This window comes from Pteropus medius, unplaced genomic scaffold (genome assembly GCF_902729225.1).
Source record: "Pteropus medius unplaced genomic scaffold, Ma_sr-lr_union100, whole genome shotgun sequence".
Taxonomy (NCBI): Eukaryota; Metazoa; Chordata; class Mammalia; order Chiroptera; family Pteropodidae; genus Pteropus; species Pteropus medius.
In genome coordinates this window covers 5,286,235-5,304,433 of record NW_024356333.1, presented here as the reverse complement: position 1 = coordinate 5,304,433, position 18,199 = coordinate 5,286,235, and the positions used below count along the sequence as shown (strand labels likewise).

At 51.6% G+C, this 18,199-nt stretch overlaps 1 protein-coding gene across 1 annotated transcript; it reads right to left on the bottom strand.

The window, feature by feature from the left end:
* Positions 1 to 1,018: 1,018 nt before the first annotated feature.
* NOBOX (NOBOX oogenesis homeobox) lies at positions 1,019 to 6,251 on the bottom strand. The gene is given in 9 exon segments (XM_039861296.1): positions 1,019 to 1,320; positions 2,035 to 2,342; positions 2,670 to 2,901; positions 3,129 to 3,211; positions 3,481 to 3,600; positions 3,852 to 3,923; positions 3,925 to 4,045; positions 4,439 to 5,137; positions 6,089 to 6,251. Coding segments are annotated over 9 exon segments (2,100 nt in total).
* Between the last annotated feature and the right edge of the window lie 11,948 nt (positions 6,252 to 18,199).

Below are 18,199 nucleotides of genomic sequence, written 5' to 3'. Positions count from 1 at the left end.
ACCTTGTGCTTACAGAACTATGAAATTTCTTCTCCGTTTCCAGTTTTTTTCCTTTTTATTTATTTTGAGCCATCTTTCTAGAACTATGATGGATATACATTAATAATTGATTATAATACAAATTTTTGAAAAAAAAATTATCTCATATTTTCCAGTAATCTTAGCATCCAGGACGGCAGCCTCCCTGCTACCAGTGCAAGTGGTTTGATCAACAGCCTTCAAACCCTAGCTACGTGTGCACTGTAGGACCGCCGTTTGTTCAGATGTGGGGTGCGATACATATATCAGCATCCTCTTCTCGGTGCTCTAACCCCTCATTCTTACCCCTCCCCCGCAAAAAAGAAAAAAAAGCTTTGAAAAAATAAGTCAAGGTTCTCGATACTAGAGACTTAACCTAAGTCTCCTCGGGCCTCTCTTATAATCCTGTCAGTACAGGCTCCAAATGCCAGAGAGAGGCCGGGCTCGGCTTTGCCCGGGTTCAACTTGGATTTGGAATAGAGCATGGATTAATGGTAGGACTGAAGACAAGGCCCAAGATGCCCAATTTCTCCTCCAGCAGGAGAGACAGGCCAGGGAGGATGCCGGCTCCGTGTGAGCAAGCGCAGTGGGGACCTCCTCTGGGACGCCCGGGGCCACAGCCAACAACTGGCCATGAGGGAACAAAACCCTTAATTAGTGGGAGCTGGGAGACACGTGACTGCAGAAGCCCACGAGCAGACTTGTTTACTGCTTTCAGTGGACGCTCTGGCTCGTTCGTCCGGCGAGGAAATGAAACAGCATAAACCGATGCAGCATTCACGAGTGACAGAGGCCACCCTCTCTTCCTCCACGTGGAGGTGTGGAGGAAGGGGCAGAGCCGGCCTTCTTCCTTCTCAGACCAGTGTCCAGCAAGAGGGACCCACACAACGGGGAAATGTCTGACTCCCACCCATCCGTGTTCCTGAACTTCAGCCCCCACCTCAGTAGCACCCCAACCCCGTCCCACCAGGCAGCCTCTCTTCACTCTGTGGCCCCAGGTCTAGGGACCATGGTGGTCCTTATCTTCCTCTCGGATCCCCTGAGGTGTTGAGTGCGGCTCCACAGAGGTGGCCGGCGGCTCCTCTCGGGCCTTGCTGAGGAAAGGCCCAGCTCCCGGCCTGGTCCCTTCGGGCAGCTGGGTGGGCCCTGGAGAAGGCTGGCTGCTCACGGCCTGAGCACAGGGAGCTGGAAGCAGATCCGGAAAGTAGCCATCCCCTCCTGTGGGATGCCCCAGAGCTTGTGGGCAGAAGGGACCAGGGAAGGGCAGTTCTGGCAAGCAGGGGTCATTCCAGGGGACTGTACCTGCGGCGTCCAAGAACATAGGAAAGATTAGACAAGACTTAGGGTATGCGCGGTTCAGCATGTTCTGTGACGGAGTCTGCCGCCACAGAAACACAGGCTAGGGCCCCAGGCCGGACTGGTGAAATGCTAGCCCCAGGTGCTCCCCTGGGACCAGGCATGCTCCTGACTTGAGGTCTGGTGGTTTGGCAGCACTAACACGAAGTGGACCATAAGTCAGGTCGCATGCCCTCTGATGCAGGCGGCAAGGAGACAACCAACTGGACACCTTCCCTTTCTGCTAGAATTCAGTCATTATAAGGTGGCTGCTTCCAGATTTTCAGAGGTCCAGGTGGCCCGTCAGAATCCTAATAGTAGTCGCCATCTACCCTGCCAAGTATTTCACTCGCGTTGTTTCTAATCTTCACCCAGTGCCTCTGACAATGGAATGTTATTCCCATTTCAAAGCCCAAGAAACGGAGGCTCAGGCCCTTGGAAACTGCTGAGCTGGACTTCAAACTTTAGTTTTCCTAACTCCAAAGCTCTCTTGCTGTATCTCAATCTGCTCTGCAGCCTCTTAGAAACGTAAGGAAGAAGAGCTTTAAAAAGACCAGCGGGCAAGAAAAGGCGGTCCCCTCACCCTGTGCTCGCCTCAGCCTGCCCTCCCGCCCGCGAGCCTGTCTCCCTCCTCAGCTCCCTCCATCACAAAGGGCACTTTCTCTTCCAGCCCCAACTCACCCACGTTCGCTGCAGGTGGCTGCAGCAGGATCTGCCCCGAGGCGGGGCCTGGGAAGTAGCTCTGTGATGTGCCCCCACTGGGGCCATAGGGCATTGGAAAGAGAGAGTCTTCTGGCAGTGGGGGTGTCAGGGAACTGGGCAGGGAGAACGGGGGGAAGGGATGCAGATATGAAAACTGGGGTTGAGGATGTGGGAAAAGCTGGGTCTGTGGCGCCTGGGAGAATGGGAACAGTCCTGGCTGGGTGCTTGCTTGGTAATCCTGGGGTTCCAGCTCTTCCAAGTATGAGCAGGTGGGCGGTGACGTGATGCTGTGGGGACAGTATTTTGTAAGGCTCAGGCTGGCCTCCTCACTCCTACCGCATAGCAGGTGACTGTCTGCCCCTGACCCCCTCTCCCCTCCTCCACGACCCGAGACCTGCCACCTGCTCTTCCTCTTCCGGATCCTGGCTTTCCACCCTCATTCCTGCTCTCTCGCCGTGGCGTCCTAGATCCTTCTCACCCCAAATCCACTTACCTTTTAATCCTCATCATACTTGCTACTCCTCCCACGGAACCTTTTCCCTCCCAAGCTCCTCCTGTCCTTGTCCCTGACCCCTCCCAAGCTAACAACTGAACATTCCCATCAGGTTCCCTACCTTGTCCCCCAGGACCCACAGGGGCCGTCCTTGTGGCTGCTGTCACTGTCGAGGTTGTCCAGCAGCAGAGGCATCAGTTGGGAGGTGTGGATAGGGCCCAGGGCAAAAGGAGGGTTGGCTCTCCGAACGGGTGGGGGGCTGAAGAGTGGTGGGGTCGCTGCCACCCTCTGAGCACCCTCAGTCTGCTGGGTTGGAGCCAGAGTCTGGCCCGATGTCAGCAGCATGGCGGGCTCTGAGAACAGAAGGGGAAGGGACTGTGATGGTGAGCACAGGGAGGCAGCTCTGGGCTTGCCGGATGGTGGGCGTGTGCAATGCCCAGGGCCCCCTGAGTCGGCCCCACTGGACCAAAACGGCGGGGAGATTGGGCCACTCCCACGTCTGTCAAAAAAGACCCCTGTCTTCACTTTCCTCCTAGCTGCCATGTCCCCCAGAATAACCCTCAGAAGGTGGTCAGCTCACCCGGAAGAGTGTCCAGAGGTGGCTCCTGAGGGAAGGTACCAGGCTCTGGGTCCATAGGCACAGGAGGTGGCTCAGCTGCAGAGCTGGGGGCAGACAGAAGGACGACTGCTGTCTGAACGGTCCTTGGATTTGCACCGGAGCCTCAGTGCAGGGAAGGGGACACCAGAGTCCCCAGCTCTGCCCCGCTCCAAAGCACTGGCAACCGCCCCACCCGATCCAGCCCAAATCCCTCTAGATTTTAGCCAGCAGCTCCGGCCTCAGTCCCAGCCTTCCAGCACTCGCCTAGGCCCCAGGATCCCAGCCTAGACCCCACTTCCTACCTGCAGGATGATCCACCTCGAGGAATTCTCACCTGCACTGACTGCCGGCGGGGGCGGGGGCGGGGGCGGGGCCGGCAGCGTCCTCCTTGCTCTCCTTCCCATTCACCTTCTCCACTTTTCTCCACTTCGCCCGGCGGTTCTGGAACCACACCTGTAGGGAGAGATGCTTGAAGAGCCTGAGAAACGGGGCAGAGACGAAGACTCTGGTCCTGACTGTCACATGATGAGCTACATAACTTTGGGAGGTCACGTCACCCCTGGCTTCAGATGCCTCTGTCAGGTTGGTTTTCTAGAAGGTTCATCTACACAGCCTCTGAGGCACTTTGCTCTTCTGATGTTCTCAGCCTGCAGGAATGTGAAAGCAGGCGACACAGCCCTAAGGAGATCTGACTTCAGCCCGATGCAGGGAGATGCCGAGCACTTGCTCTGCTCTTCAGAGTTCCAGTTAGTGGGTTCTCCCCCACCCCTCCAGCTGCCCGGCCCCCTTTACCATGATGCGCTGGGGGGTGACCCCCACCGTCTGGGCAATCTCTCGGCGCTTGTCACTGTCAGGGTAGTGGTCTTCTTGGAATATCCTTTCCAGCTCCTCCAGCTGGTCTGGAAGAAGATGTGGCAGGAGAAGAGAAAGACAGAAGCCTTCCAGAGGGACCACGGTCCTCGGCCCAGGCACCTCCGGGAGTCTTGCCACTAAGTCTCCCGCTGGGCTGGAGCCTGCCCTCTCGGGGCGCTGTGGGCGGGCACTGTGTGCTGTTTTCTTTCCCATCCCTTCTGACCAGGTCCCAATTTCACTTTCTGATGCGGCCACCCAACCTTCCCCTCGGAGGGTCAGAGGCCGTGGCCCTGCCAGAGGTCAGGAGAGGATCCAGGACAAGGTGATGTACAAATTAAGCGCCCTCCACTCTCCTGGGCCAACATTCCAGGGAGGTTGAGCCCACCTTTCCCGGACATGACCCCAGATCCCTTAGGGTCCTCTCACCTTCACGAACTTACCTGAGCGGTATAGGGTTCGAGTCTTTTTCCGAACGTGACAGGCTGCCTCCAGGGGCCTCTTCTGGTCTGTATTTTGGCTGTTCTGGGCCAATGTGCTGAGGAGGTTGGCCAGGTGGCAGGGCCCCCGGCCTGACCCACAAGGCACTGGGTTGTGTGTGGCACGGGCTGGGTTGGTGACACTGGGAGATGACGTTGAGGCTGGACTCACGGCAATAGGCTTTTTCTGCTTCCCAGAGCCCGGAGAGCGGGGCCTCTTCCCTGGCTTGGCCTCTCTCCCGGAGAGGGAGCAGCCATCCCCCTGAAGCTGGGGTCTAGGCAGGACCAGAGCTCCATCTTTGTGGGGAGCCCCTGAGCCGGGCGGCTGGCACACTCTCAGGGCATCAGTCCCAGTTAGCTCTCCAGTGGCCTCTGGTGGCTTCTCCTCCCCAGAGACGGTGCAGGAGGTGGGCAGTTCCCCACTCGGGGCGTCCCTAGTGTGGGGGGCTGCACTCTGCAGTGGTGCCTCCTTCTCCGGCCCAGCAGCCAGGGGCTGGCCTCCGCCTTCCGGGCCTGTGGGGAGCCAGCACCAACCTGCCTTAGCACCAGGGAGAAGGAAGAGCCTGCTCCCTGCTGTGTAACCGGTTTCCTGTTTGATCTGAAGTGTTAAGTCATCTATGTGGGGAACGGGATGGTAACTCCAGGTGTACCTTCCTAACGTGGCTGTTGTGAGAACCAAATTCGATAATCCAGCTGCTTTGGAAAATGTGAGCAAGTTTATGCAGCGCTAAGGGCGTCTTCACTCACATCCACAGGAGGTGGGACAGCAGCCCTAATGGCAGAGGGTACTCACTTCCTGCGAGTTTGCTGTTTTGTTCCAGACACCTGGAATATGCATTTGCGGGACAAGCATTTATCCGTTCAGGCATTTCTAAGGGACAAATGTCGGGGTTGGCTGGGAAGAAAGATTACGATTCTGCTTCTTCTAAGACTGGATCTTGTTCCTGCCCCAGGTGTAGACGTTACTGCTCAGAGTAAAGACGAGGTGGGATGGGATGGCCTCGCACAAGCCCAGGCGAGGGCACTGGAGGCGCCAACAGATCAACCGTCTTCACCTTGCACAGAATTCACTGTTCTTGCCAACCTCCTCACCTCCATGTGCACCTCCTGCTCCTTCCCTAGAAAGCAGAGCCCCAAGAGGGGCCTAGGGCCTGGGCCACCTCCCTTATACAGGGAAGTCAGGGTGACTCAGCGGGCACGGAAAGCCCCTATCACTCACCAAGTGGGCCAAGCTTGCCTGTCTTTGAGCTAGGACTGATTCATCAAATGCTTACTGTGTTCCAGGCACTGTGCTAATAAGCACCTTTCAAAGACGAACGCGGTATGCATTTAATCCCTGGGAGGAAGGCACCATTCACATCTCATTCTAACAGGTACAGGTTAGAAATCTGAGTAACTTGTCCAGGATCAGACAGAGCTGCGCTCTTAATCTCCATGCACAGTCCTTCCCAGGGCCGGCCTCCCCCTTCGCCTCCCCACTCACTCATAACCCCCAGAACCCTCCGGCCCAAGGAGCCGCTTCCTCTTTTCCAAATAAACTGGAGTGTGTTTTAAAATGGATGCTAACTAATGACTAAGGGCCATTGTTATTTCAATGAAAATTGCAGGCGATACAAAGGCGTAAGGAATGGCTGCCTCCCACTGTGTGTCGTAGGCTGGGCCTGCGTGGGCCAGGGGGCTTTGCCGCATTGCTCAGCAGGGCGCCCGAGGGACAGACCAGCCGCAGGGGCCTGAGGCTGGTGGAGGGCGAGCGGGCCTGTGCGGGGCGAAGGGGCATGGCCGCACGGTGGCGGGGGAAGGAGGCGCGGATCGGCTTTACGGCACGTTAGGAGAGCTAGTAGCCTAGCAAACCCGGTACAGAGTAGGTGATCAATAAATGCGACGTATGAGAGTGACAAGCCCGATAAGAAAGGCGACGCTGTTGGAAGCCAGACTAGAGTGTTCTGGGACTCCGGCCTCGCGTTTTCTCCCCCGCCGGCGCTGACCCCAGCCCGCCCCGCGCGCGCCCCGGCTCACCCCGCGCCGGCAGAGCGGGCTCCTGGGCGGGCTCCATGGCCTCCGCACGAGGCGGCGGCTGCTGCGGCGCGGCCTAATGAAGCCTCGCGGGGCGGGCAGGTGTGTGCGGCCCGCGCGGGCCGCGGGGAACCCGGGCCTGCGCCCCTCACCCCGCCGCCGGGCGGCCGGCCTGGGGCTCACGGGCGCGGGGCAGCTGCGCGGGGCGGGCCCGGGCAAGGCCGGAGCGCGGGCCCAGGTGCGGCCGCGCCGCCCCGCGCGCCGTCAAAGCGCCACGCGCACGCGGAGCCCCGCGAGACGGCGGGGGCCGGGGCCGGGACGGCTCGCGCTCGCTCTCGGAAGGCCAGGGCCCGGCCCGGCTCGGCCCGCGACGCCCTGGGCCGGACGCGGCAACGCGCCTGGTTGTGGTTAGGGGCTTGGACAACGTCCTCGGCTTGAACTGTGGACGGCGACTTCTGGCGCCACTTAGCAAGGGGACTGATGTGGAGATCGTTAGAGCGCGGAGCTGACCTCGGTGACGACGAAGGGCAAGCCGAAAGGACCCGTGCTCCAAGGTAAGCTCGGCGCGGCACACATTTCTTGGGAGGGGGACACCTGCGCGCGCTCGGGGTGGGGTGGGGGGCACAGGTGGACGGCAGAGGCGCTGTGTGGTCACGGTGTCCACCCGCCTGATACCACAGCTTTAATCTCCGATAGTGAAGGGGAGTTTGCCGAGGGGGACCTGGTAAGGTAATCTTTGTGATTCTTCGTTCATAGAATGTCTCTCGCCTCCGTTGTCAAATAATTTCAGAATTTAAAAATTTCGGTTGCCTCTTCCCTACATTCGCGTCGAGTGGGCAGGGCTGGCCCAATTGAAACAGGTGTTCGGGGTGCGGGCGGCCTGATGGAAGCCAGGTGTTTTGCTTTTAGGCTTTGCAAGATTGGCCCCCCGCACTCTTTCACGCCCTGATCACCTGTTGGTACATTTTCCTGCGCCTTAAATCCCTTTGAGCGGTTTGGAGAGTTGTGAGAACTTTAGTTCTTTTTGAAACGTAAAAATATAAACGGATTAACTTTGTAGTAATATAATGAAAACCTCACGTATCTGCTGTTTCATTCTGACCCCTATAATGTCCTCTGGTAAATGAGGGGTTTAGAAATAGGAGCCAGTTTTTCAGCTAGAAACGAACGCTTCTAGGCCACGGCCATCTAGGAGTGGGGACCGTGGAGCTGCTTTTCTGTTTGAAGAATCAGGGCCATTCGGTGGTGACATGGTGGTAAACGGAACACAGTAGTCTGCTTGGTTAAATGTTCTTAGGACGTCTGCCATGTGCCAGGCACAGTGTTCAAGTCGCTTCCTTGCCTGCAGAGGCTTAGGGGTGCAGAGGAGAGGAGAATGATGGGTAAATGGACCGCGTCAGTACAGGTGGCCCGTGCTGCATTAGGAGCACGTGTAGGTAATGAGCGCAGAGCAGCAGGACCCTCTCCTGGACTCAGGCTGCAGGGCAAGGGGCAGCAGGAGAGTCCTTGGGAGAGGGTGACACATGAGTATGAGCTGAAGGTTGAAAGGAGAGGCAGGTTAAATGTAAAGCTTATTAGGTCACAGCCCTGCTTACAGTCCTACGCTCACCCCTCCCTGCCTGCGGGTGGGAGGAGGACCAAGCTCCCTATAGGCTAGGAGCCTTCTGAGGGCTGGGCCTCTTCTCTGAGGCCTCAGCTCACCTGCTGCCCACACCCAAATACTCCAATTTTATGGTCTCTTTGACTCAGTGTTTCCCAGAGTGTTCCTAACCATCCCTAGATCAGCATTTCTTAGGGAATTTGTTTAAAATGTGTCTACCAGGCCCCATCTCCAGGTATTTTAATTGGTGGGTCTAGAGAGGGACCCAGAAATAGTGTAACAAGCCCCTCAGGTGATTTTTATTGGTGTTAGTTTGGGACACTCCTAGATCTTTCAAAAACAAAGTCAGTTAAAATAATCCTGGGGATAGGAGAGGGAGTGGCTGGTGGGGTTTTGTATGGGGGAAGGAAAGGACTTGTCCTTTACTAAGGTGTCTGCTGCAGTGAGAAGCAGAGCACGATTAGTTTCTTAACAGATCATCCTACCGTATTCAATTAAGGATAAATCACTCTTTTCTGCCATCATTTATGTTGTATGTCCTCTCGACAAACGATTGCCCTCTGCCTAGAGAAAGGTCAGAAAAGCAGACTCAGATCACCCATAGACTGGACACCACCCTTACACCAAACATTGAGAGATGCAGGCTCTAAGTGCATACGAGGTTTTGCTCTGGGGCTTAGGGAATTGAAGATGTTGGTGTTTTCTAAACAGACAAATAACTGAATTTGTTGGAGTTTGGATATGACATCAAAAAAATTCAAACTGTTTCTTTTGATATTCTTGGCTGGCTGTTATGTGACTTTTTTTTTTTTTTTACAAATGTTATAATTTTGTTTATTTACATGACAATTTGATTTAATGGCTACAAGTGAATTTGGCCTACGAAGGCATGGGAGAATGTCTTGATGTGTTTTGTTGGGAAGGGATTGTATTCGTGATAAATGCTGTTAGAAGCCATCTTTTGCAGATCACCTTCAAGTGAAGGAGGTGTTTCTGGGAGGATGAGGTGTTATTTTAGGGGTACTTGGGAATATTTATTTCTAAGTCGTCTTTGGTTACATTTCATCTTCATGATCTTCAGGCAGCTTCATATGCTCAACCTTGTTTAGAGGAAAGAGTTTTTTACTTTTATCTTTTTTTTTCGGTTTCTCAGTTTTCAGAGCCAAACTGTAAGCCACCACAACCACCCACTTAGCCAGAGCCATTTATTACAACATTTTTTTCTTCTCGTGGTTGAGAGAATGACAGACCAAAAAGAAACATGCCCGATGCTACTGCAAAGTAAAATCAGTGATTGTTTTCAGTCTCCATAGAGTTGACCATATAATTTAGGTTAAGGAAATGAAATAAGCATTCTTGGTCCTTCCTCCCCGTCTTTCTGTAATGAGGAAAATAACCCGGAGGAGGAGGCTGACGGAGAATTTCAAAGCAGAAACGCAGGGTAGTTTGTTTATGTTCTACCTGCCACACCCAGGTGTAGGTGGCAACAGGTCATTGGATCTACCTGGATTGGCGAGGCAAGAATCCAGTTGTGAAAGCCAGGCAGGAATATGAACAGGCCGTGGGTAGGGGATCACGGCCCCAGGGACAACAAGGAGGAGAAATATCTCCAAGGCCGGGGAGGGCAGGGGGCAGCCGGGGCCAGTCACCTGTTCAGAGACCAGGACATCCTGAGCCTGAGGAAGCAGATGGCCAGATGATCAGATTAGCCTGATGGACTCACGATGACAAAGCTGATTGGTGCCAGTGACCCAGAGGGACATTGGGAACTGCCAGAGCCTCTGCCCAGTGGCTCCCTTGGAGCTCCTAGAAAAGGAGGGTTTGAGGTTGCGGGCCAGCGGTGAGATCACCTGGCTCAGGTGGAAACTGCCCGGCAGGGAGCACGCGGGTTGTGGCGTGAGTAGCCTCACACCTGCTAAGCCCAGGCCCCCAAACACTCACGATTTTCTGCTTCTAACAAGAATAGTGACCGCGTTTAAGGCACGGTTGCCACTGCTGTTGGCTTTAGCCAGACTGTAGTGATTGGTCACCTTTGCTGTGTTTTCTGATTTGTCCATTCTCATCCTGTCCGGTGCACCTGTGTTCGCGAGGCAGGCTTCCCTCTCCCTGCTCTGTTCTCGTCTTCTCCAGGCCCGCGAAGCTGCAGTGCTCATTACCCCACAGCTCTCAGCCTCCCGGGCCGTCGTCTGTGGCTGCTTCCCCTGCCCGCCCCTCCAGACGCCTCACAGCCCTCAGTTCTAACCGTTCCTTGGGATCCCAGGCTCCCAGAGTGGCCCTCACCTTTCTGTGCCTCAGCACCACCGATCCTGAAACCTCTGAAGATGTCAGTCTGACACTTCAGAGCCCAACCCAATATTCCCTTTTCTGGGAAGCCAGACTGGGCGGGTCCCTCCCGTGCCCTCCCGTGTCCTCCCGTGTCCTCCCGTGTCCTCCCACGGCACTGTGTTTGCGATGAAACTGCCTCACCTGGCATGGGCTGACCTGGCCAGCGTCCTGCGTGTCCTCCACTGGACTGTGAGTCCTTAGGTGCCGTCATGCATGGGTTCAGACCAGGCACTTTCTACTTGCCTTACAAATGCCACCTCACTGAATCCTCGTGACAGCCCTAGGAGGTTCTATTATTATCCCCCTTTTATTGAAGAAACTGGCGTAGAGAGCTTCAGTACTTTGCCAAAGGTCACCCCGCTGGTAAGCGGCACGCCCAGGGTTTGAACCCAGTCAGTCTGGTTCCCGCCTGGACTCCTCACCACTAGGTGATACTGTTTACGTGATTTATATTTGTGTCATGGTCCTTCTGTGCTTGGCATCGTGGTCGGCACATGGGGGATCAGTAATTGTTCATTGACCAAAACTAGTGAAATCTGAGTAGGGTCTGTGGCTTGTACCAATGTTAGCTTCTGGGTGTGATGTTGTTCGTACTGTAGTTATACAGGATGGTACCATCGGCGGAAATGGGGGAAGGGTAGATGACATCTCTCTCTGTCATTTCTTGCAACTGCATATGTATCTACAATTATCTCGAAATAAAAATAAAAAAAAATTTAAAAGTTGATTTCAGTGCTCTGACCACAAGTCCAGTTCTTATAGATGCGGCTAAATTTAATTTACAGAAATAATATTTTGTGAGTAATAACACTGCTAAACTTTGTTGATGGTAATTTTAAAACGTTTAGATTTAAATTATATTTCTTTAACAGGGCTGTAGATAGGCCAGCAGAGGAATTTGTATCTCATTTGTTTTCAGAGTAAAACAAGAGTTATGTCTATTATAATAGAAATGCAAATTTATTAGCAAAACGTTGGTAAATGCAGAATTATTAGAAAAGGAAAACCAATTTCTCATCAAACAACTGTGAGGTGTTAACAAGCTGGTGCATTTCCTCTCAGTATTTTTGCCATTGCTGTGTTTTATACGTGTTCCCCATGATTATAATTATATTCCGTACGTAATTTTGAGCATTTTTCCCCTCGACTGTATCGTGAAAAGCACAGTTCGGGTTCACTGTTTTCCTTCTTCAGAATTTATCGAGTGGCAGTACCATACTTCATCCTCCCTCTGTTGGAAAAAACGTAAAGTTCTACATTTTTCAAAATTATAAAGCAAATTTGAAATAGAGCTTCTCTTGTTTTCTCTTACAGCCTTTCGAAAAAAGTCTCTCCCCCTTGGTGATCGCCCTGGTCTCTGATCTTTTATAGTCTCGAACCCGCGCGGAGCCGCAGGGTTGTGTGGCACAGAAACCGACAGGCATTCGGGTTGGCGAGTGCACAGCCGAAGCGTGTCGTCCAGGCAGGGTCTGGGGCTCCGAGGTCACAAATGTGACAGGCCGGCAGGGCAGCTTCAGCGACAGTAAGAAGTGCCCCTGACCTGGCGTTTTTTCCTCCTCTGGGGTTCCTGGGGCTACTGCTGTGCTGGTGGATGGAGGGATTTCTGCTGCCGGGCTCAGGGCTGGTGGCTCCCGGGAGGGGGTGCTCTGCGGGGCCTCAGCGTGCGGGGCAGAGCACCACCGCGGACCGGAATGGGGGCCTCCACGCCGCTGCTGCATTCAGGGCACGGACACGTGTCCTCCGCGGCTTCCACGCCTTCCTCGTCCCTCGTGACCCGGAGACCCTGCAGGCCTGGTGAATAGTGCAAAGTGTGGGATTGTGGTCGGCGGGCTCCTCTGCCCTTTGGGGGCTCCAAACTTTTAGGTCCCTTAGCATTAGGACGACAGTTCTAGGTCTTTGAAGAGGACCTGCCCTTGTCTTTGCATGTCTCCTTTCGCTCGACATCAGTTGAGGGCACGATCACTAGGAGATCGTGAGCGACTCCCTTTACCTGGAGGAGGGAGTGGTCAAAGACTAGGCCTGTGTTTACTGAGGCCGAGAGATGAAATGATAGGAGACTAGATGCATTCCCGGAGAAATAGTCAGGCCTGCGAAACCTGTCATTCAGTTTGCTGGAAGACGTGGGAGCCGTGGAACCAGGCGGGCTGCTCCGCCCAGTCTCCCGTTCACAAAAGGCCTCTGCGTGTCTCTCATCTTGCTAGCTGGGCCGCTGCCTGTGCTGTTCAGCTGGTGCTGGGGCGTGTGGACTCTGGGCCACCTGCAGGAGTCAGGCTGTGGCTTAGAGTCATCCCAAGGAGACAGAAAAGAACCACATTTGGAAGTAGGGATGTGCTAGACAGTTATCAGACACGTCTTCTTCAGTCAGGAGATCTCATTTCTCGTGCTACTGCTCCAAGGCCCACTGTTTCGGCTTCTCTGTTGATTTGGGCTCAGGAGCAAAGGGGCAGGCACCGCTGCCTCTCCAGCCGAACCAGCTCTCACCCTCAGCCTTGTCACAGCTCCAGGCCTCCCTGTCCTTGTCACTCACCCAGCCGGAATCACCCTTGAGTCCTCTCTCTTCCTCACAGCTGACATAGTAACCGCCAAAATAGTCTTGCCAATTCACCCTCCAAAGTACATCTCAAATCCTTGAACTTCTCTCCATTGTCACCACTTGGAGCCAAGCCCCTGTCCCCTTCTGCCTGATTGTCAGTGACAGCAACCCAAACATCTCCCTGTTTCCACTCCTGTCCGGCTATAATCCATTCTCCCGAGGCTTGCAAGAGAGAGAATCTTAAAATGTACACTTAGTCACATATGTTACTCTTCTATTTATATGCTCTAATGACTTTCCATGTGCTTAAGAGGAAAATGAAAACTTCCTACTGTAGCCCTGCACGATCTAACTGCAGTTTATCGCTCCAGCATTGTCTCAGGTGACTCTTCCTGTCCTTCAGGTGACTTACACACATCAAGTTATTCTGTTTTGGGTCTTTACATATACCGTTCCTGTGCTTGGAAACTTCTCTTGGTTCTTCTAGTGGCTGGTTCATGCTCAAGTCTTGGTTTAAATGTTTTCTTTCAAAGAGAAGGCCTTTGGCCACACGATTTACTTAAAGCCCGCCTTCTAATATTTTCTGTTTCGGTTACAGCTGTTAACACAGCATGTAATTACATTTTTGTTTGCATAGTCTCTTCTACTACATTCTAAGCTCCATGGGTGAAGAAACTACCCTGGATCATTTCAGCAATATATACCTGTGTGTACAATGCAACCGGCAGAGTGGCTGACTTATAAATATTAACAATTTGCTGAATGAATGAACTAATAGTTCATTAATTGAGAGAAAAAAAGGATTATCAGATTCATGGCACAAATTGCAATTTGTGGTAATTCACAGTCTGATAGGTAACAGGCATTGATAAGGTCATTAAGTTGGAATGCTTCTGGAAAGCATTGGCCGTTTTGAGAATGGAAGACTCTAGAAGCCTGGGATAAAATGTAGCATTTCAGTGCTTGTTGTACGGAGTACAGTGAGACTTGGCATGACTCTTTAGTAAAGTCCATATTCACCAGAGACTGTGGCTTTTCAGAGGAGAAGCAGCTACAGCCCGTAAGGGCTGGTGCAGTGTTCAGCAGTGGGCACGCTCGGCTGTATTCGACGTGGGTTTCTTGTAGCCACGCACATAGGTGGAGCTTGCTTTTTAATCCAATCTGACAACCTCCGTCTTTTGTTTAGGGTGTTTAAACCATTTACGTATAATGCAGTTGTGAATATGGTTGTGTTTTAATCTGTTATTTTGCTATTTGTTTTTCATTCATCACATCTGTTCTTGGTTCCTCTTTTTTATGCCTTATTTTTGAAGTAATTTAATTTTATGATTCAATTTTGTCTCATTTGTGGGCTCTTTAATGATAACATCTTTTTATAACATTGACTGTTTTAGTCGTTGCTTTAGGACTTATAGGGAACTTGTTTAACTTATCACAATCTACCTTCAAGTAACATTGCACCACTTCATTCAAATATGAGAACCTTGCAACAGTATATTTCTGTGTCTCCTGTCCTTTGTGCTATTGTCATACATTTTGCTTCTGCATATTTTATAAACCCAGTAATACATTGTTACTATTTTTCCTTTCAACAGTCAACTATCTTTTCAACATTTATGTGTCTGAACGGTCTCTATTTTGCCTTCATTTTTGAAAGCCGGGCATAGGATTGAAGGCTGACATTTTTTCTTTCTTTTAGTATTTTAAAGATGTTAGTCCTCTGTCTTCTGTCTTGCCTTGTTCCTGGAAAGATACTGGCTATTCTTATTCGTATTCCTTTACACATGTGATTTTTTAGTCTCTAGTTGATTTTAACATTTTCTCTTGCTCACTGCTTGCAAGTACCTTGATTATTATGTACTTTAGTATAGTTTTCTTTATGCATCTTGGGTTCCTATAGCTCCTTGCATTTCGTGCATTTATTATAATTTCCATCGAATTGGGAGCTTTTTATTCTTCACATATTTTTTCTATCTCCCCTTTACTCCCTTTCTCTTCTTTGAGGACACCAGTTATATTGTAGCCACTGAAGACGTCTTATAGCTCACCAGTGCTTTAAATGCTGCTTTGGTGGGGGTGGGAGGCAGGCTTTCTCTCTCTCTCTCTCTCTCTCTCTCTCTCTCTCTTAATTTTGGAGAGTTTCTCTTGCTATGTCTTAAAGTTTTCTAATCTTCAGTGTCTGTAGTTAGTTCCATTCAGTTTACTTGTCACCTAAGACATTGTGTTTTTTAGTTCATCTCCAGAAGTTTGATTTGGGTCTTTTTTATGTTTCCCGTGTCTTTACTTACATATATTTTCCTTTACTTTCTTGAATATAATTAAATATGGAATATAATTATATATAACTTTCTTAATATCCTCGTTTACTATTTTGGGGTCTGTTTCTATTAATATACTTTTATCCTAATTACAGGTCATATTTTCCTTCTTCGTATGCCTGGAAATGTTGTATTAGATGTCAGACCTTGTGACTTTTACTTTGTTGTATGTGTATAGGAAATGTGTGTATATATCTACTCACCTATGCCTCCTATATGTACGCACGCATATGTTCTCAAGCCTTACACTGTGTTCTTTTACGTGGAAAAACTTTAATCCCTTCCAGACTGGCTTTTCAGTTCCGTCACATAGAAGAAAGCGGAGAAGCCCTCAGCCCGGGCTACTCTTCCCTGCTGTTCAGACAACACTCCCCTGAATAGTCTGCTCAGTGCACCACGGGTGGGTGACAAGGTTCTTCCACTCTGGCTTTTGGAATTCAGACTATTCCTGGCCCTGTGTGAACTCCAGCGATGGTTTTGCCTTTCACGGCTTCTTTCCCTAGCTAAGGCAACGCGCGTCGTGGTTGATATTCCGCCGGAGACTTGAGGGGAACCCACCCCCAAGATCCCTGGAGCGTTCGCTGTGTCTCTTTTGCAGATTCTCGATGCAGCTCTCCTTCCTGTAAATCCCAGCCAGCGAGTCTCCCTGAGTTTTCACCTCTGCTCTCCACTCAGCGAGGCACCCCCTCGCCTCTCAACCCAGAAGCGTCGTCCAGGCAGTATGCCCGGGCACGCGTAGGGCTCGGTTCCTTCGTTTCTCTTCCCTCAGGAATTACTCTCCGGCATTGGCTGCTGTCCGTTGTGTGAAAATCATTGTTTCATATATTTTGTATAGTTTTTAGTTGTTAAAGATGGTGAAAGTGGCAGTTCCTGTTACTCCATTTTTGGCGGGAAGTGCAAATACCCACAGATGATAAATTTCAGGGAGCTCTCCACTGCCTGCAGGATAAATTTCAAACTCTTTAGTTTAGCAAAGTCAGTCCTTGACAAGCTGACCTCATGACAACCGCCATCCCCCCCTCTACCCACTTTCAGTAATTCAAAGCGATTTGGCCTGTGCAAACTGTTTCATCCTTGGTGTATTGCACACGCTCTTATCTCTGCCTAAGAAGACCTTCGTTCCCTGCGTCCCCCTCCTGGCCAAATTCCGTTTGTCCTGTAAGACTCAGCTCAGTTGCCAATTCCTCTGCTAAGCTTCGCCAGACCTCAGCACCTGAGACATGCCTCTGTCATACACTCAGGACACTTCTATGGAGTTTTTTCGCGTGACTTCTGCGCCCCGCTGAGGTCTCCTACTTTCCTCAAGGGGAATAACCTCTTCTTCTGATGCACATCTTCGTCTCACAGCCTAACCCAGGGCGCGACTTGTAACAGAGTCTGGCAGTGTCTGCTTAGTGAACATTCTGTCTCTGTAACCTCGCTTTCCGGAGGTGGCATTGGCTTGCCTGTTTGAGGAACTTGGGAAGGATAAATAAGGAAAACTGAATGAACCGTCAACGAGAGTAGCCGCCATTGCCTCGCAGACGTTCTGCGTTCCGTTCATCGGTGACGATGCTGAGCAGGTGCTGGTTCCCTTCCAGGACGTTATCTCAGCCTTAAGACAATTCACAGCCAATAGTTCTTTTTCCCTCTTTTTCACAGATGGTGGAATTCTGTGACCGATTTTCCGTGAGAAGTAAGCATAGGAAAAGTTATTCCTCGGGAGTCCCCTGGAGTTAATATAATCATTTTCACATCATCAGCTTCAACCCAGAGATAGTTGGAATTAGATACATCTTGCTTGGTTGAAGGCTAGTATCTTAGAGGCTTATGTCCCACATCCCCTAAAATGCCTGGGCTGTGTATAGTCAGGATGATCTATATTAGCGATTCAAGATTCTTGACTGGTGTTGAAAGCTGCCGGTTTAGCAAAGAGCAAGCGTATTGGAAGCCCACGTCCATAATCAAAATGGGAAAGGGTAGTCAGGTTTGTCATAGAAGAAAAACAAAACCCACCAGAGCTCTAAAGAAAAACCCAAGTTTATTTACTCGCTTGCCAGGCAAGAGAACATACAGCTCTGAGGGGCAGGGGGTGCAAGTGGGGGTCCAGGGCTCTATCCACCAGAATGGGGGCTTCAGGTCGTTGTTTGAAGTAATGGAAGAAAACATCCTCTTTGAAGGGAACAGGATGAGCCTATAAGTCTGTATTGGCTAAAACAGTCCACTGATCAGAAAAGAGTCTGTAGTTTGGCCCTGTAAGGGTCTGGCACGTCAGATCACTCGAAACTGTAAGTCCTGTGTGAGCCTGGTTGGGACAGCTGTTTGCTGCAAGTTTGGGACTGTTTAACATCACCTGGTTGGAGACAGTTCGGGGGAAACTCAGCATTCAGTGTTCATCCTGGGAAAGTTTCCTTTTACAGGTGCGATGATGTGATTTTCCCATGTAGAATTTGGTGGGGGCGGAAGCCCCGCCCCCCCCACCCCCGCCACTTTAGCTTGGAGTAGGGCACAGCACAGGGTCTGCGCTGCTAGGGGCAATTAATGATGTTACAATCAAGACTCTCGACAGGCAAAATTTATCCCATGTTGGGGAAAAGCACTTGGGCTTCAGAGTAGGGAAGGCTTGGTTTTCCACTGCAGCTCAGCCACCTGTGACCTCGATAAATTCATCCAAGTCTCAGTTTTTTCACGTAAAGCGGGCATGTCACGTCAGTCTCGTATCGGTTGACGGGAAGATGAAATGAGACGCGGCGTGGGGACCAGCTCCACAGTGGCCTGCCTGCTCCTTGCGTGATGACCAGCGACGAGCCGATAGCTTTTCTGCCCTGCACACTCCCACCACTTTCACGCCCGTGTGTGTGGGTGCCTCACCTGTCCCCGCACACAGTCCCGGACCCCCTGGCACGACCCTCTCATGCTGGCCCCCCTGCCCCGGTCCACACAGATCTCCCCCTCTT